We start from the raw sequence: 18,940 nt of genomic DNA on the forward strand, positions 1-18,940 counted from the left end.
GATCTTCTCCCACCAGAGAAGGTCTTGTCATCTTCAACTCCTGCCTTTCGTCTCCCCAGTTTGGAACCATGGTCTTTTATTTTGAAATATAGCCGGATGTTGTGTGGTTGACGTCATCGTGTGCGCACGTCGCCCCCTCTTGCACCACACGTGAAGTCAGTAAGAAGCAAGTCGCTGGTTAAATAATGTCCAAAGCTAGTACGTATTTTATTAAACTTGACTCCATGTATTCTCTAACTTATAATTGTAATAGTTTTAACTGTATTATGTCGTTACTTGCAGAACAAAAACGGGCCAAACGTATGGACTTCCTGGGGAAATGTAAGGTAAGCGTGTCCCGGCTAATGGCTAACCTGATGGAGTCAAAACATGCTCTGTAGTTCAGAAGTAATTTCTATAAAGAAGAAACCCAACACTCTCTCAGCCTACCTCATTGCCACACTCGGGTTTAATTTAGCATTCAGATGCTACAGTGTCACTGTGCATGTCATTCATAAAACAGTGTTTGACATATGCTGTCAACAGAGGTGGGAGAAGTACTCAGAACTTCTACTTAAGTAAGTAGTACCAGAGTGTAGGAATACTCTGTTACAAGTAAAAGTCCTGGATTCAAAAATATTACTCAAGAAGAAGTACACAAGTATTAGCATCAAACTATACTTAAAGTACCAAAAGTAAAAGTATTCATTCTGTAGATTGGCCCATTTCAGAATAATATATCATGCGTTTTTATTATGATTATTGAAGCTGGTAAAGGTACTAAATAAATGTAGTGGAGTAAAAGTATACAATTTACCTCTGAATTGTGGTGGGGTAGAAGTACAAAGTAGCAAAAATGAATACTCAAGTAAAGTACAAGTCTCTCAAACGTGTACTTAATTACAGTACTTGAGTAAATGTACTTAGTTACTTTACACCGCTGACTGTCAAAAGGAACAGGTTCCTGTTTCAGTGTCAAGCGCACTTTAAATGCCCCACGAGCTGGAACTCAGTTGTGTTGCTTATGCAAAGCTATTCTTCCAATTAGAAATAAAAGGTTATTATATAGGGTTAGCAATATTGGAACTGTACCACCTATTCAACAAAGAATAGACTGTAAAGGGCCAAAGGAAGAGCGTCGCAAAATATTTAGAGCCTAATTACAATGTTGTGGGAGTTCGATGATGATGATGATGATGATCGATTGCAAAAAAGATTTGTGGTTGGGTTAGGTATGTGGTAAAAGTTGTATTTGCTGAAAGTTAAAAATGGCAAAATAAAGAGATTTAGATTTATAAACAATCAGCTCACTTTTGTTTGTTGCCGTGTGACCGTCGAACTTTATCTTGATAATTCCTGAGGTTCCAAATAAAATAAACTGATCATTTTACACTTGTCTCTTAAATTGTTCTCAGAGCTGTATTTGATTTCAAGGATATTGTGTATGTTTTCCTGCCTGCAGAACAAAGATGGAGGAATCAATGATGCTTCAGGGCGGCCAAAGATTTCAGAGCAGCACGTCAAAGAACACAGAAAACAAGAAGAAGTCCGAAAGCAAAGGGTGAACACAGGATATCTTTACCTGTACTCTTGTTTCAGGTTCCATTGCTTATATTTTCTTGAATGTAACAATTTGATAATTCCCCACCTAGCTTCAGGACCTCCAGGACAGGCAGAGAGTCTCCAGAGAACGAGAGCAGATGAAGAGGAGGAGTTTGCACAGCTTTCAGAATGACATCCTACAGCGGCAAAGAGAGTTTGAGCAGAAGGTAAATGTCTTATTGTCTAATGACTATTCAGTGGAATGCAATTATACTATCAGAATACTGTGCAAATTGCCCCTGTAGTGATTTCTGTTTCCTTCTGTTTTCACAGGAGTTGGATATGCAGAGTTTGGAGAAAAATGTTAATTTTGAGAACGAGAATTCGAGAAAGGCATATTACAGAGAATTTAAAAAGGTATGTTTTTGTTCCATACATGAGAAAACTGACATGACAATTACATTTTGGAGTCGTATTCGTGGAATTACCTTTACTTGTGACAGTTTTCTCTTTTTAAAAGTGGTTGATAAAATGAAGGATGGAGAAATATTAATATCTACATTCTACAGTACCACACACACACACACACACACACACACACACACACACACACACACACACACACACACACACACACACAGAGGGTAGTATGGATTTCCTGCCTTCTAAATCATGTTGTTCAGATAGGCTGATGTAGATTTTTGGCTTTTTTAATAAAATGATCTTCTCTAAGGTGGTGGAGGCCTCAGATGTGATTTTGGAAGTTCTGGACGCACGTGACCCCCTCGGCTGCAGATGTCCTCAGGTGGAGCAGGCAGTCATTCAGAGCGGAACGAACAAGAAGATAGTTTTAGTGCTTAATAAAATTGGTAAGTTGTTGGTAAGGGATTGTATTTTTATTTTTTGTGTTAAATACTCGATGCTTGACTTATTTGCCTTTGATTACAGATTTGGTGTCAAAGGAAATCGTGGAGAAGTGGATTAAATATCTTCGTAACGAGTTTCCAACGGTAGCCTTCAAAGCATCTACTCAGCAACAGAACAAGAACTTGGTATGCCGTTTCCTATTTATATTTGTTTTATACGAATCTGCTGATGAAGTTCTTATAAAATCCATGGAAAAACAATATTCTACATACACTCTCTGTCCCTCTGTCTCCATGGACAGAAACGCAGTACCGTATCAGTGACACAAGCCACCGCAGAGCTTCTCAGTACCAGTGCTTGTATTGGAGCAGACTGCTTGATGAAGCTACTGGGCAACTACTGCCGCAACCTGGACATAAAGACAGCCATCACTGTAGGTGTTGTAGGTAAGCAGCCCCATGAAACCACGTTCTTCCTATGCTAGAGAGGACCGATTATGCTCCTTTTCAGGTTGATATTTGTATTTTGTGTCTCTGCTCACATGTCTCCATGCTTTAATGATCAAAAAGCTCTTTATTTTTCTCATACTGCCTGTGCTGCTGCACCTCTTTTCACCCTCTGTCTGAAACCAGAGCCCAGTCTGCTCTGATTGGTTAGCTGGACAGCTCTGATGTGATTGGTCAACCTTAGAGATGTCACGACCCTTAGCCTATCATGTACAATGTGTTACAAGCAGAATTGTTGCACGATGATGTCAGAATGTCACGGAATTAAAAAGGACTCCAATGGAGGAGTTCCAGGCTGGGGGGGGAGTGTGTGGGAGATACATTTCCTCTGGTGTGAACTTTGGGATATTAACCTTTGCAGACCATTTACATGCACGAAAACAATAATTTCGCCATTCCTGTTTTGTAGGTTTTCCTAACGTGGGAAAGAGTAGTTTGATCAACAGTTTGAAACGGGCACGAGCGTGTAATGTTGGAGCCACTCCTGGTGTCACCAAGTAAGTACATGATAAGATTTGTTTTAATTTTTTGGGCTGAAATTTAATCAGAACTTTATCTTTACTTGCTTGCAGCAGACATTTTCTTTACTTTTCTTTTCTGATACAACATATCATAATTGCCATATCCATGAAAAAAATCTACTAAGATATTATTTCCAAATCATTCGGCATTAATGGGTTTGATGTATTTCAGGTGCCTTCAACAGGTGCATCTGGACAAACACATTAAGCTTCTCGATTGCCCTGGCATTGTCATGGCAACATCAACATCTGACGCGGCAATGATTCTTCGTAACTGTGTAAAAATCGAGCAGCTGGTAGACCCCTTTTCACCCGTCGAAGCCATCCTGCGGCGGTGCAACAAGGCTGAGGTAAGTCACATCGGCGCCTCTTGTATGTTGCTTGACTATCTCTTGAATGCTGCAATTACCGTCTTTTTTGCCGGGTGTACAGATCATTCAGCACTACGGAGTTTCCGACTTTCACACAGCTCTGGAGTTTCTGGCAATGCTCGCCCGACGTCAAGGCAAACTAAGAAAGGGAGGACTGCCCGACACTGACAAAGCAGCAAAGAGTGTGTTGATGGACTGGACAGGGTGAGTTTTAAAACAATCAGAATGTTGAGGTTTGACTATCAGTTCTTGGCACCTAAATTAATTAATTCCAGCATGTTGTGTCATTTAGGGGAAGGATCAGCTACTTCACACACCCTCCAGAGACGCACACTCTCCCCACACACGTCAGTGCTGAGATTGTTACGGAGATGGGTAAAGCCTTTGACTGGGATGAGCTGGAAAAAGGAAATCGGGAGGTTCTTGCAGGTAAAAGTTACTTCTAGTTAGGGATGAGACGACACAGGATTGCATTGTTGATCTCACACTCAGAACGAAGAACTGAATTTCCATCGGGATTTATAAAGTTGTTAAATCTCAAACTTAAAACACACTCACAATCAATTGATTGCGGTACATTTCTGGAATAATCTTACAAGAGTAAAGCTGTCTAGCTCACCTTATTATGGTCAATAGTTTTAATTCAGCCTTATCCAAAAATGATCATGTAAGGAAGCACAGACTTGCATAGTGTTGACATTTTAATTATAATCCTTTATTTATTTAAGGATAGCATATGATTATTTGATGACCTGATTAAGGATTGTTTGATTGCTTTTCACTGACAAGATGATGCATGAACATATTGGTTTCAAAATGTAAGGTAAAGTGATGACACTGTGTTTTAGTGCCATTTTAAGATTGTTAAGCATCTTTTTACGATAATTGGGATAAATATTACAGTGTAAAATGTTCATTGTCCCATGCCTAATTCTACTGGAATCTAGAAACCGCAGAATCATCAGACCTCGCTGTGAGCAATTGTATCTACTTTCTTTAGTCAAAAGTAGTTCTAAAGGCAGGTATCTCAAAAACGATTGAACATATACCTGAATAAATCAGCAACAGCACTAGATTTAAGAACACTTCAAATTAAAGTGTCACAGAAGGGCAACCAGAAGATAATCCCATAATGACATGATTTGGTTAGATTGGACTAAGAGAGTACTGAAATGTTGACTTCCATTCCACACCCAAAAGAAGGCAGTAGTTGCTCCAAAGTTGGATATGCTTTTTGCTGTCTTTCAGAGTCCTCCTGTCCTGATGTCCAAATGGGATTTTGCATGGAAACCACCGGAATGACACAAGGGGGCCAGGGTGAACCACCTTCGGACCTGGGAATGTTGGGGGAGTCCTTGGAAGAGCCCGAATTCAAAGAAGAAACTGAGTCTATGGAGGATGGCCAGGACCAAGAGGTGTGAAACAGTGCAGTTCTTACAACTAAAGTTAACTTAAGTAAAGTATGTTGTGGATATATAAACTGACTCTCTTTTAAATGTGCTTTCCTCTCTGCTCAAAATAGTTTGGACCTATGACAGTGGAGATAAAATCTCAGAAGTCAAAGACTGACTTACCTGGGGCGGCAGCACCAAGAGCTCCAGATCTGAAAGATATTCTGGCTGTAGATCCTCTACAGCAGGGTCAGGCACTCCGGGCTGCTGGCAAGAAGAGGAAAAAGCAACAGAAAAGAGCAGGTTTGTATTAATATTTGTCTCAAGCCTTATAAAGAATGTCTTGTCCGTGGTGTGGATTGTTTATGCTACATAAAACAAAACAAACTGGAAAATCGAAGTTTTATTTTAAAATAGCCTAATTGTAGTGTTTTAATTTAAACAAATGTGCAGAAGTAGGAAAATAAATTAAAGACCTTAAGATTGTGTGATCATTTGATAGTTGAGATGTCATCCACCAGCTTTACGATGGCTAATCTTCTATATGCAGGTGTGTTGTGTGTAATGTGTTATCATGCACAATCTAACAAGTGTTCTGTTTTCTCCACAGACAAAATTGCCATCAAACTCTCAGACACCTTGACAGCCGCAATGGATTTCTCATTTGATTAAAAGAAAAGATTTCAAGAGTGCATATTTGTGTTTTGTCATTATCTTATGTTTTGAACTATTTTGTGAGCGGGAATGATGTCGATGCAAAAACCTTTGGATTCACATACCCTTGATCCTTTCTTCATTTAATAATAACAAATCTATGGTTCTGTTATGGTATAATTTTTTTTTCACAAGCTAAATGTTAATATTGTTCAACCACAGTTTCTTAAACCATTGCAATAGTTTTGATATGGTATCATTTTTAGTTGTATTAAAAGTTGACACGTTTTTAGTGTTGACACTTTCATATTGAGGAGCTAGTAGGAAGTTGCACTTCAGGTCAAATGAAGACTTTCTCATATTAACACGGGTATATATCTGCACTACTTTAGACAACATATATATCACATTAAAGACTTGAATTTCTTTATTTTGTCTATACGACTTAACTTCTAACAACCCGGGTATGCCTGCATTACATGGGGTGTTTTGAAAGTGTAGTAACCTCACAGCAGTCAACAAGTTCCGGGTAACCTGCGTGGTGCGATGACCTCAGCCCGTCGGCCCAAGATAAACAACACTGGTGCCTAAGCTAACGGCTGCCGAAGAGCTTGTATTCACCAACTTTCAAAATGGCAAAGAAACCTTTGGACTTCGGATATTTTTGATTCATTTTACACATCTATTGCCAAAGTACGTTTAATATTTCCTTTACAATAAACTAGGTAGCATTAGCTTTTTGGGAAACGAACGGATGCTAGTTAGCTTAGCTTAGCTAGAAAGCAACTTCCTATTTTTACTTTGACGTGACTCTGATGTAACACGACTGCTTTCAACATAAATATCTAGCATTCTTACGACATTTACATTTAGCGACTGGTAGGTAACGTTAGCTTAACCACTTTCAATAGTCGGTGGTGTAAATATTAACATTACATAGCTTTAGCTTTAGTTGTTGTGGGCCCGTTAGCAGCACTGAGCTGTCAAACTGTCATGACGCAAGATTAGAACTCACCAAGAATAGAGATTGCGAAAACGGCTACCATTAACAAAGCTAACCATTTCATGTTCAGTTCTTCTCTTAATGGCTCGTTAATCTACCCAAACATTCATTAACATGTCATGGAGTAATGCGACTTTTTACAGTTTGTTGACAGTGTGGTTCTATAGAGACAGCACCACAGCTTGCGGACATAACGGCTCTGACAACTTATGTTCTCAAGTATGTTTCTCAAGTAAAAAAGTAAATACAATTACTTAAAATGACCCAAAGTAAAAGTACTCATTATGCAGAATGCGTTTCAGAAAAAATATGTATGATATATTTTGATTGCAATTATTGATTATCTATTGTAAAACACCAGCGTTAGGCTCAGCAAGCTGATTGATTATGTTGCGAAACATTCTTTGATTGGGAACTTTAATTGCTACATTTTTTTTCAAAATGATAAGAAAATACAACATTTCTATTGGAAATTAACATGTATTTACCAATAGTGGACCTAACATCTGGATAGTTCTAAGATCACTAAAACACTTATCTCTAATATTAATAGAATAACATGACATACTTGTACATCTATAATTCTCCTTTTGTTTTGTTTTACAGCTCCATTCCTAGATCTGGGTTAGCGCTCCTTAAGCATGTCATCACGCGTGTTGCTTCGGCAGCAGTTGATGCGAGAACAAGCCCAGGAGCAGGAGAGACGTGAGGCCCAGCAGCAGGCCTCCGTCTCTCAGCTCCGGGCCTCTGACTCCACTCCAGCCATCTCTGTCACTCTGCCCCCAAATGCTCCCCGCCCGCCTCCGGCACAGGTGCCTGTGGAGGTGCTCAAAGTAAGTGTTTCACATTTACATTTTTCAAATACAACACAGCACACAACAGCTCAGGCATTACATGGTACGTACTGTAGTTAAGAGTAAGAAATATTAAACACTGGACAATATAAGGATCCCCAACCTTTACTATTACCCACACGTGGGACATATGGTTTAGCTCTATTAGAACACCAGAAATAACAAACAGTTCTCTCACAATACCAGACCAGTAGCATTATAACTTCACACATGACCAGAAACAGTGAACAAGATCGTCAGTTTCAGAGTAACATTTACTGCAGAGCGGAAATTAATTCATATCCATTTTGTTTTTGAGAGCAGGTGTTATATGTGTGCGATGTAAGATTCCCAACTGAGTAGATTTAGTACGGTTGCAGATAGATATTTTCCCAGCATAGACACATGTTTGTATTTGTATCACTTCTGTTTCATTATTTTAAAAAAAAGTGAGAACATTAAACTCTTCTTTAAATGACCAGGTGCAGACCCACTTGGAAAACCCCACCAAGTATCACATCCAGCAGGCTCAGAGGCAGCAGGTGAAGCAGTACCTCTCCACCACTCTGGGCAACAACGCGGTCACTCAGACCATGGGTGTGTCCCCTGTGCCGCAGTCCAGCTCGGCCCCTGAAGCCGCCTCTCATACAGCCAGCAGTGCCCCCAACAGTCCTATGGCCCTGCTCAACATCAGCTCCAACAAGGAGGAAGTATGGGAAATTCCTGCTTTGATAACAGCAGTTTAACTTGTTGTGTTGCTTTCACTTTTCAGATTGCACAACCCTGTTAACAGTTGCCTTTCTGCAGACTTACAGTGCGAATTTGGAGAAGTTAAATGTCTAACCTTCTGCTCACTTCTAGCTAATTACTTTTTGTTTGCTCTGCAATGATGTGTCTGAAGGTCCCACCGCGCTGATGCATGCCTTTTGTCCTCGTACCCCTGTTGGCCTGTTGTCACAATAAGATGTTAAATACTGCACCTACAGTTTAACCATGCACCTCCCTTGCACACGCTCGCCTCTTTGAAATCAGGCCACTTTAGTTCAAATGTTTTAAATGTTAAGTGTCAGCCTTTACACTGTAAGTTTAAGATTACAAAGCTCACTATATGTACATACATCTTGATTGCTATGACACATTTAACCCTTTCTCTCATCTGCTTTATCTAGATTGACGATGTGATCGACGACATCATTAGTCTTGAATCCAGTTTTAATGACGACATCATTTCGCTGATTGACTCAGGACTTCAGTTACCTAGCACGGTATGGAGATCAATGTATTTATTTGAACAACTTCCTTTGTTAACGTTTTCTCTAGAGTTTCATTTTTTGGTGTTCAGTGACAGGTAATCACTGGATTTCAGGGTTAAGCCACAAACTTTTTGTAGCCAAAGTGTTTGTTCTGTGAATGGACGGTCTCTTTTGTGTGTGGAATTCAGAAGTCGTAGAAGCAAATATATACTTTTGGCACTTGGTTACTATTCATCACAAAAGTGCTGCCTGGGCGGGGTGAATGTATCAGAGGACAGGGAGAAGTGAAACCAAGAGGATTGCACTCATAAAAAAGTTCCTCATAACTGCTGGGTTAACAAGTAGTTTGTGAGAAAAGAAAAAGAGCTTGCCAACAATTTGCCGGAAAACAAAATATGAGGATTATGGTGATGCTGGTGGAAGAGAAGAAAAAAAAATACACTGAGGTAATTCTTTTTGGTGACTTTAGAAAGGTGTTGTTATCCTTAAATATGTAATGTAATGTTTGGAGTTTGGGCTTAATCCTAAAGGGCATCTGTTGGTCAAATTTAGGATTTTCTTTCAACACATTTGCTCTGTGCAACACGTAATAACATGTATCTGATACGACAGAAACTAACTTTTAGATGATTAGAACTCTTATGCAAGAATGGGGAACACTTAGGACACTAGGTTTCTGGAAATCAGCAGTAGATAAATGTATCTGGCTGTCAGAGAACTCACTGCTCCATAGTTTCTCAGTTATTAGATAGACTTATAACTTCTCACTTTACATTTCATTTAATATGCCATTCTTGCAAACTAAATCTAATAATATGGTAGTGTTATGTTGTGTAAGCTGAAATGTATTTGTCAGATTGTTAACATATTTTCATCTTCACAGTCAACTTTTATATTCTCACTCTTTTAGTTCTGTTTTATTTGCTTTTTTCAGATGTTTATATTGTATAATTGTTTATCCTCTATTCCCAATTTGGGATTAAAAAGGTATATCTCACCTCAAGTATCTACATTAAGTATAATTGCGGTACTTTATATTTCTACTCCACTACAATTTGAAAGCAGGCATTGTCATTTTAAATGCTATGTATTTGTTTGACTACATAAGTAACCATCTAATGAGTTAAGATGTACTTTTTACGGATTAAGAAACAGTATACAAAGTCATGTAAGGTAGTTCTACCTTCAACAGCTGCAGGAAATGAACAACCTATGAATGGATCACTTTTCATAGTCCAACACGTGTATGTATTTCATTAAGAAAATTGGCATTCTGAATAAAAGTACTTTTAATGTAGGTTCTTTAGGTATATCTAACTCAAGTTAAGCACTTTTACTTGTAATAGAGTATTTTCTACAGTATGGTGTTAATATTTTTACTTATATCTGAGTGCTCCTCCACATTTGATGACTATATTCATAATAAATATATTTTAACTCATTATTTTTCCTGCAGCTCCCAGGGAATCTGCTGGATGTTTACCACAGTCCTGGAATGGCAGCTCCCACTCTCACTGCCAGCAACTCCTGCCCCGCTGATCTTCCACAAATTAAAAGGGAAATTACTGGTACGGTAACCCGCTTATACAATGTATCTTATACACGCGTCTTGTCTTAAAATGAAATGTTTACGATGACTAAAAGTTTGTTAATATTGAATTGTGAAGCTCATTATAAATGTGTCTTTCAAGATGCAGACGTCAAAGCGATAATGAAAGAAAGACAGAAGAAAGACAACCACAACCTCAGTAAGTCCAGATTTATTTCAACCATTTTGAGCACTATGAATGCAATAAGCAAAGGTGACGTGCAGTGCGTGCAGACGTGCTCAAGAATATCCCAGTCCATGTGACATGTGTCTCACAGTTCTTGCATAGTGCTAACTGATTGTTAAAGGTAATTCTAACTGTTTCTTTCCATACTGACTTGTTCTTCTTGCTTGTCTACAGTCGAGAGGAGGCGGAGATTCAACATCAACGACCGTATAAAGGAGCTGGGCACGCTGATACCCAAGTCAAGTGACTCGTAAGCAGAGTTTGATTTTTTTCAGGATAGGAAGTTTTAAATTGAGACCCTGACATAGAAAACCAGTGGACGTAGCTTCTGTGACCTGAAACATACTTTCTAAATAATTGCCAACATTAAATATATGGCTCTTTTCACATTGACTTCTATAGAATTGGTTCGAAAAGAATTCCAATTGCATAAAAGCCAATGAGAAAATGATCCTGCTTTTTTTTAAACTTAATTTATCTCCTGATTTTCCAAATTGAGTTTAGGGTTTTAATAGATAATAACAAGTCTTCTTCGGTCAGGCATTATGTTCACTTTGGTAGATGATAGTCCCATTTCGAGTACCATGAGGATAAAGCAGCATATAGCTTTATTATTATTGTTTTATTATATTGATTAATCATTACAAAGCAAAATCAGTGAAAAGGCACAAAAAGCTGTCGTCGATGTCTGCGGTTTGGGGATTTCCAGTTTTTTCTAGACTTTATTTTTTTATATTTGGGGTTTTTAATGACAAAAAAAACCATTTCAAAACTTTTAGCAACTAGGATTACATTTTATTCTCAATTTTCTTTCATTTTATAGACGATTAATATTTGAAAAAGTTGGTAGATTGTACAAAAAAAGTAAATAATGGTTAGTTGCCAAACGCCAAGCTTCAAAACAGTGTCATTGTGGCCACGCCCACTTTGTTAATACAGTCTATGCTCCCTGCAACTGTTGTGTAGTAAAAATCTGCTTTGCTCTTCTTTGTGTTTCCTTTTCTCCCTGCCACTACAATATATGTTTACTGATATCACAATGACGTCAGCGAAATGCGCTGGAATAAAGGCACCATCCTGAAAGCCTCCGTGGACTACATCAGGAAGTTGCAGAAGGAGCAGCAGAGAGCCAAGGATATCGATATGCGTCAGAAAAAGCTGGAGCTCGCGAACCACAGTCTAATATTACGCATCCAGGTCAGTGTTTGTTTGTCAGCTGTGTTAGAGGGAGGCCAAGATCCAAGACTTGAAAACAACAGCTGCTCGGTGTTGTAGTTAAATTTGGCCACAGTGATAAGTGAGTCCACAGACTGCTTGATGCAAAAGCTCCAACACAGACCGGTCTGACAAATATAGAGATCGTAACATATTACACTGTCACTGTTTTCAGGAGCAGGAAACTGTCATTTGTTGACAGATAAGTCACCTTGACTTCTGTTTACTGAAATGTTCCTGGCCATGCCTCATGTGAGAGGAGTCATTTAATCGCACATATGGAGAGTTGTTGGCGGTAATGCACCATAAATTAAGAGTGTACCAATGTTAAATATTGTAGCAGATTATTTATGCTAACATGATTTCATTTTCAGTCATTTCAGGATATACAGTGGTGAAGTGATTACTATAGGCTGACCCAGAAGTTAGCATAGCAAGGCAAAAAGCAAGGAAACGTTACTATTGGTTTTGAAATATTTCAGAAAATAAGCTCTGTGACCACCACACAAATAACATACATACATTGTCTTGACATATTCACACCACTTTTGAGATTTTTAAAACTTAAGTGCAATGTCTAAAAGTAAAAAGCTTTGACTAAAAACTAAATGATAACTTCATTTCACTTACAAGGGTTTTGCTCTTTTGAAGTGAAAATACAGTATCTGCTCTTTTTCTGTTCTGAGTTTGTCTCTTTTAGGTTTATTGCACTCATTGTCTGTGGCTTTGGATTAAAACGCGTCAGCTAAATGAAATGTAATGGAAACAGAAGTGGTAAAATGCTAACCAATTTCCGGGTTTTAGAACACTATTGCATCTGCATGTAAAAATACCAACGTCTCTTTCAGGAGCTGGAGATGCAGGCGCGGCTCCACGGCCTGAGCCACGACCCCTCTCAGCTCCAGCAGCAGCAGCAGCAGCAGCAGCAGCTCCCACAGAGCGGCCAGTCGCTGCCTCCCAGCGGGGGAGGACACTCCTCCCAGAACCTCCTGGATCTGGGCGGCGTCGGACAGCCTCTCCCGACCTCCTTCCTGTCCCCGCCCTCCTCAGACTCTCCCGTGGGAGTCACCATCAGCAGCCCCCTGGACCTGGGCAGCCTGAGCTTTGCCGAGCTGGATGACGCCTCGGCCTCGGCGTTCTACCCCGACGTGAGCTTGGGAGACATTCTTATGGACGACGGGTGCACCCTGTCTCCGGATAGGGGGGGGGAGTCTTTCTTCTCCCCTCTGTCGCCCGGTGCCTCGAAAGCAAGCAGTCGCAGGAGCAGCCTGGAAATGGACGAGGACTTATGATGAGCCCCGAGTCTCAGAGACAGTCTGTAGGGACGAGAATGTCGGGACGTGTATCCTAAAATAACACAAGTCTGTTTATAGGACTGAAACATTAAGATCAAAACTAACACACATTGGACAAAGTACGTTATTCCTGATTTCGTTCGCCATACAGACCTTATTGTTATTATTATTATTATTGTTCCTGTTTGGAGCTGTTCAGATGATTATGTCTGGGTTTTTAAATGCAATCTTACTAAGAAATTGAATATTGTATAATAGGGGCATGGATTAAGCGATAAAACATTCTATACATAGATTTTACTTCAGAGATATAAGAGGGATTTAAAGTTTGCTTGAGATTATTAGGTGCTCATACTTAGGGAAGAAAGCTGTGAGGTTTATTTTTTAACAAACAAATTAAGAAGATGAGGACATGCGTCATATTTAGTTTTTCTCAAGTGACTGGAATCAGGGTTTGTTTATAGCAGTGTCACGCTGCTCCATGTTGGTCCGTCTCACCAGCAGCTACAGAAGGGATCTATGTAAAGTGAATTGGCACATAGTGAAATATTTACCGCATATTGTACATAAGAATATTTTATTTTGAGCAGTTTTATTGCACCTTATTTTAAGGCAGTCTATGCATTTTATGAGAGCTTTTGTCTGTTTTTATTACTATCACTCACAACGGACGGATAATGCCCAGGGTTGCATGTATTTGTAATAAAAATGAAAAGCAATGGAAAATCACTCGCTGCTGCAGCTAGTTAGCCAAAGCAGGACCTCTTCCAGAGTAGCTACAAATTACAAATCAGCTTTTTTTATTTTATATTCACGCAGTCAATGGAAATGCAAGACAGAACGAGATCATGTTTTACAACCGTACTGTAGCTCATTACGTTTTTATACCTTAATATAAGTCGCCTCTTCTGACTCATATCCGTGTTGTCAGTCGCTGTTTGTCACTGGGTGATTTTACTGGTTCTACAAAGATTATGGCTTCTGTTTTTATTTTGTTTTTGGGACGATCAAAAGTGATATATCTAATACTTTACTATCGCTCATTGTAGTTTGAATTCAGAGGGCTTTGACCTTCTGTTAAACCAACCACTAGCCTCACGTCTGTAACGATAAGGTATAACTGTTTGTCGTCTGAAACCTGCAATGCAAATATTATTACTCAATAAAATAGCCACAAAGATTAGAAAGGCATTTTAATTTGTCAGATGCTTTACGCGACCTTGTGTACAGTAAATTAATGTGTGTTTTCTTAACACTGACAGACTGATTTCATTTTCCTCCGGCACACCCTCCAAGTTATTGACTTGCATTCATTTGAAACTACTCAGCAGCCACAAATATTTTAACTATTTGGTGGTTAAATTGATTGATTTGGAGCTCTACTACATAGCTAAGTGCTTCAAAATTACGTTGTTCCTAGTCCCATAAGATGAGAGTTTTTACCGATCGTACTTAATCTCCTCTAAAATATATTAACAATGATACCTTGACATTTATCTGAGTGCTAACATTGACTGTTAACCATAAACTGGTAGCATTTGTGTCCCTACAAGTTGACTTTCGGAAAAGATTTTAACAAATAAATGATTCCCATGTATTTCCTGTGTTTGTGGTTATTTGCTGCATTTAGTGGTAAAGCATTTGGGAGATCTCCATGGCGAGGTCCAGGCACTCGGTGGCCTGGAGGCAGATGTCGTAGGCTGGACAGTCGCACAGGAAGCAGCGAACACCCAGACACCCGCAGAGGTCGCAGCTCCGGGTGACGTCCAGGAGAGGCTGCAGGCTGCTGGGCTCGCAGCCGCACAGGACGGAGCACAGCGACCAAATGCACCCGTTGCAGCCTCTCATCACGGCCAGGAAACAGTCCAGCGGGTGACAGAAGAGGCAGGACAGAAGGATTGCAGCACAAATATCTCAGGGAAAGAGGAAAAGAGAGGAATGCTTCATTTTAAGAACAAAAGATTTAGAGGGGCCCTATTATGATCATTTTCAGATTCATGTTTGTATTTTGTGCCTCTACTGAGATATGTTTACAGACTTCAATGTTGAAAAAGGTTTGTATTTCTCATACTGCCAGAGCCCAGTCTGCTCTGATTGGTTAGCTGGCTGGCTCTGTTGTGATTGGTTAACGGCTTAAAAATGTCCCGCCCCTTAGCCTGTCACGTACAATGTGTTGGAGTGCTAGCCAATAGAAGCGCAAGTGTTACATATTGATTTCACTATGTTAGGGAAGTAAACAACACACTCCAATGGAGGCGTTTCAGACAGGTGGAAAACATTTCCCAAATTTGAAAAAAGTCAGATATTTTAGGATAAAAGTGATCAGTTTGAAGAAAAATAGTCGGAAATTAAAAAAAATAAAATTTGAAAAAAAAATCTGAACTTTGACAAGAAAATAGAAAGGAAAAAAAATAGTGGGACATTTTAAAGTGGAACTACAGAAAAAAAAAAGTCAGACATTTGAAAATAATGCAGAATTTTTAGGAAAGTGTTAATTTTGAAGAAATAGTCGGAATTTCCAAAAAGTCGAAATTTGCAGACACTTTACATGCACAAAAACCTATATCCCACACTACAGGAGAGGGATAACCCCCCCAAAAGCATAAAAGGGCCCCTAAAAGTTTTCTAAAAAATACATTTTCAAACCAACTTCTGTTGGACTGTTGCCACACGCTTTTACAACGTGGCACAAAGCAACATAACAAGGGACAGCATCAGCCCTAAAGTGGGATTATATACAACAATAAATATGCTTGGCATTATGATTTTTGATTGGCATATTGGACTAGCTTATTTAAAATGTTGAAGTGGATCTTCAAAAAATCCGTTTTGTCTATCGTTATTAATTCAATAAGTATTTTTGTGTGTCCTTACCGTCAGTATCGGGCTCAGTGTGGACTGTGGTTGTGGTTTTGAGGCTGTCTTGACTCCGGCTGATGGACGTGAATGTCTGACTCATTTCATGCACAGTGCAGGCCTCCCTGGGGGAGGACAGCAGGGCTCTCGGAGGCTGTGGCTGCTCCACAGAGCTGCAGGTGAAGACATCTACCATCTCTCCACCTTTTGGGTTTTTATGCAAGTGGGTATCTGCACCGGACATAAAAAATGAACAAATCTTCAGGAAAACTGCTTTGAGAAGAACATAGCGATTCATAAAGAGTTCATAGATTAAGGTACCTATTACTGTTGGGAAAACATTCATTGGGATGTCGCTTGATGAGGAGATGTGCTCTGAAAAAATTGTGACTTCAGTCAAAGACCCTGTGAGAAAAGAAAGTTCAACTTTTAACAAAGTGCCAAACAGTGCTGGAAATACATGTACTTACTGTACCCAAGTAGAATTTTGAGGTTCTACTTAGGTTTTGACTACTCTGTCTTTCTTGTACTTTATACTTTGACTCCACTAAATGCAGAGATAGTTCTGCAATTTTAAATAAACTACATTCATCTGAAAGCTTTAGTTACTTTGCATTAATGAGAAGTTAATACTTCAAGTAAATTCACAAAATACAAAGCAATCTTTACAGTAATGAAATTAGCTTAACCCCTACCAGCTGCAAAACACACCTTAAAAAAATATTATGAATGGTAATACATATATACAGTATATTGTATACAGAATGCAATGTATATATACTTTGAGTATATAATCATGCTTAAACGGTTGCTCTTTTGCTTAGGTTACATTTTCACTGCAGGATTTTACAACATTTATGCAGTATTGCGTCACTGCAGTATTTTCTATACTATCGATGTAGAAGTAACAGAAATATAGATGAATACTCCAAAACAGAGACACACAGTAATTACATAAGATAGTATATCAATTGCATATATAATGCAATATAATGACAACTTATTTGATTTTAAAGCCAAACAAAACCCTGTCTTTTGTGAACTTACCCTTTAGATCTGCAATGGAGTTGTCAGGTAAAATGGGACACTCTGAAGCAGCGGTCGGTGAGTCACAGATAATCGGTTTGACTTCATTAACATAATCCATCTTTTCATTTAGAGCTAGACAATCCAGTTTTCCATCCATCCTGCTTCAAGTTTGGGAAATAAAAGACAACCAATCAGGAACATTTAATCTGAGACAAACTATAAAAAAAAGGAGAAGGAAGAAATCAGAATAAGAAATACATACTTTTAAAAATGTAGTTTATGGATATATATTTTTTAATACACTTTTTTTACTCATATATTTTCATCTATATATATTATTAATTTTCTGTTCATTTTTAATATTAATTTGTAAAATGGATCTTTTCACTTCTATGAATGAAACTAAATAAATCATAACCTTAATTACTTCCATCCGTGCTTCCTTCCTTCCTTAGTTACTTATTTATAATTCACTTAATATTATGAAATTACACCACATCATTTTCACCGCAGACCCAGGTTTCATAGCTGTTAGTGATGAGTGGACATTTCAGAAATGGCAGAGAAGTTAATCTATTATTAATCAGCATTTCCAAACATTTACAATGATGAGAGGCAGCACAGGGATATCCTGACAGCTATATGAATATGTGAGACCTTCATTTGATTTTTCATCAATAATTCATGTCTTCAAGTAATACTTACTTCCTGTGATATCTTGGCAGATTTTATATTTTATTTGCAGATAAAACAGAAAACACCTTAGGGCAACTATCTCAAATATTTGATCAGAATCACTATTTCTTTCTTTCTTATACCAATACTTTCTATTAGGTAATACAGAAATAATTTATAGGTGATACCGAAGATGTAAATAGGGTATAATTTAGCGTGTGTAAAAGTGAATGAGTGAATTTAAAAGGTTTTAAATTCAATGAAATATTATTCAGTTAATTTGATAATAGATAAAAGCTGTCAAATATTGAAAATTAAAGATGAATTAGATTTGATTATTTGCTGTCATGTACAGGAATCCAACGCCTACTGTGGTTATTTCTCATTATTCCTCTCTGAATGGAGAATATTGTGATATACAATTGTACTCACTTCTCATGACATTTTGTAAAAGTAGGCGATCCACTGTGCAGCGTTTGTCGTAGATGCATCCCTGAGTGAAATCTCAGCTTTGGAGGTTTAACTGCAACATAAAGACCATAACAGCTCCTCTCTCTCCCCCCCCCTCTCTCTTTATCTGTGTGTGTGTGTGTGATTGGTTGTGTGTGTGTGTGTGTGTGTGTGTGTGTGTGTGTGTGTGTGTGTGTGTGTGTGTGTGTGTGTGTGTGAGAACAGAAACAAGAATGGTTGTAATGTCTTTGCTTTTTAATGTATGTGTATTCTTCCTCCTGTACTATTTTAATATCGTGTGCAATATTACATTCATTATCAATATCATACATTTTATACAGTTTGAGGAATTATTCTATTCCTTTTTTTTATTTTGGAGCAATTTCTGACAAGACTTTCCTAAAAAAAAGTATTCATTTCTTTCTCATAGGAACTAAAGTACACAGATATCAGCATTATTACCAATACACTTCTTATCTTTTCATCCTATATTCCACATATTTAAACTATATTCTATATATATTGTGACGACAATAATAGAAGAATCACTGATTTGAATTATGTTTAGTATATTCTCCGCAACAAACGCATTTCTCAAACAATCCGACAGGTGGCATTAGCGCACCGTTGGATGGTTAATTTGCCACCAAAGAAGAAGAACAACTGACCAACGACCAATGAGATTGGTGTATATTTACGAGTAGTAACGAATTTAGCCGAGAGTG

At 38.4% G+C, this 18,940-nt stretch overlaps 3 protein-coding genes across 7 annotated transcripts; 2 read left to right on the forward strand and 1 right to left on the reverse strand.

Moving 5' to 3' along the window:
• The first annotated feature begins 91 nt into the window (after positions 1–91).
• gnl3l (G protein nucleolar 3 like) lies at positions 92–5,869 on the forward strand. 2 transcript variants are annotated; one of them, XM_063910546.1, is made up of 15 exons: positions 92–198; positions 283–326; positions 1,442–1,540; positions 1,632–1,748; positions 1,855–1,938; positions 2,255–2,390; positions 2,470–2,573; positions 2,690–2,834; positions 3,304–3,391; positions 3,588–3,765; positions 3,848–3,990; positions 4,079–4,215; positions 5,035–5,201; positions 5,309–5,480; positions 5,788–5,869. In XM_063910546.1, the coding sequence occupies exons 1-15, from the start codon at positions 186–188 to the stop codon at positions 5,847–5,849; spliced, it is 1,689 nt and encodes a 562-aa protein (XP_063766616.1). In that variant the 5' UTR covers positions 92–185; the 3' UTR covers positions 5,850–5,869. The 2 variants fall into 2 exon arrangements, with proteins under 2 accessions (XP_063766616.1, XP_063766614.1); XM_063910544.1 differs by lacking the exon at positions 92–198 and having other exon boundaries at positions 252–326.
• Positions 5,870–6,345: 476 nt separating this feature from the next.
• Positions 6,346–14,802, forward strand: tfe3b (transcription factor binding to IGHM enhancer 3b). Of its 4 annotated transcripts, none has more exons than XM_063910547.1 (9): positions 6,346–6,524; positions 7,441–7,667; positions 8,150–8,377; positions 8,837–8,932; positions 10,377–10,488; positions 10,612–10,668; positions 10,870–10,945; positions 11,727–11,892; positions 12,759–14,802. In XM_063910547.1, exons 2-9 carry the CDS (start codon positions 7,476–7,478, stop codon positions 13,200–13,202), a joined length of 1,371 nt encoding a protein of 456 aa, XP_063766617.1. In that variant the 5' UTR covers positions 6,346–6,524; positions 7,441–7,475; the 3' UTR covers positions 13,203–14,802. The 4 variants fall into 4 exon arrangements, with proteins under 4 accessions (XP_063766617.1, XP_063766619.1, XP_063766618.1 ...); XM_063910549.1 differs by having other exon boundaries at positions 11,745–11,892; XM_063910548.1 differs by having other exon boundaries at positions 10,618–10,668.
• On the reverse strand, positions 13,891–16,419 carry si:dkey-245f22.3 (uncharacterized protein LOC492819 homolog). The gene is made up of 3 exons (XM_063910551.1): positions 16,383–16,419; positions 16,080–16,292; positions 13,891–15,118 (listed from the first exon to the last, which is right to left on the reverse strand). Exons 1-3 carry the CDS (start codon positions 16,405–16,407, stop codon positions 14,832–14,834), a joined length of 525 nt encoding a protein of 174 aa, XP_063766621.1. The 5' UTR covers positions 16,408–16,419; the 3' UTR covers positions 13,891–14,831.
• Between the last annotated feature and the right edge of the window lie 2,521 nt (positions 16,420–18,940).

This window comes from Eleginops maclovinus, chromosome 20 (genome assembly GCF_036324505.1).
Source record: "Eleginops maclovinus isolate JMC-PN-2008 ecotype Puerto Natales chromosome 20, JC_Emac_rtc_rv5, whole genome shotgun sequence".
Classification (NCBI taxonomy): Eukaryota; Metazoa; Chordata; class Actinopteri; order Perciformes; family Eleginopidae; genus Eleginops; species Eleginops maclovinus.

What these genes read in the sequence shown, in the direction of transcription:
- si:dkey-245f22.3 (XM_063910551.1), bottom strand. Translation starts at nt 16,407, where the DNA reads ATGAATGTTTTCCCAACAGTAATAG. An exon ending in TGTTTTCCCAACAGTAATAG is followed by an intron (nt 16,293 to 16,382) that starts GTACCTTAATCT and finishes TGTCCGGTGCAG; the next exon opens with ATACCCACTTGCATAAAAAC. An exon ending in CACTGAGCCCGATACTGACG is followed by an intron (nt 15,119 to 16,079) that starts GTAAGGACACAC and finishes TCTTTCCCTGAG; the next exon opens with ATATTTGTGCTGCAATCCTT.
- tfe3b (XM_063910547.1), top strand. Translation starts at nt 7,476, where the DNA reads ATGTCATCACGCGTGTTGCTTCGGCAGCAGTTGATGCGAGAACAAGCC. An exon ending in ATACCCAAGTCAAGTGACTC is followed by an intron (nt 10,946 to 11,726) that starts GTAAGCAGAGTT and finishes ATATGTTTACTG; the next exon opens with ATATCACAATGACGTCAGCG. An exon ending in GTCTAATATTACGCATCCAG is followed by an intron (nt 11,893 to 12,758) that starts GTCAGTGTTTGT and finishes CGTCTCTTTCAG; the next exon opens with GAGCTGGAGATGCAGGCGCG.
- gnl3l (XM_063910544.1), top strand. Translation starts at nt 267, where the DNA reads ATGTCGTTACTTGCAGAACAAAAACGGGCCAAACGTATGGACTTCCTG. An exon ending in AAGAAGTCCGAAAGCAAAGG is followed by an intron (nt 1,541 to 1,631) that starts GTGAACACAGGA and finishes TTCCCCACCTAG; the next exon opens with CTTCAGGACCTCCAGGACAG. An exon ending in AAAGAGAGTTTGAGCAGAAG is followed by an intron (nt 1,749 to 1,854) that starts GTAAATGTCTTA and finishes CTGTTTTCACAG; the next exon opens with GAGTTGGATATGCAGAGTTT.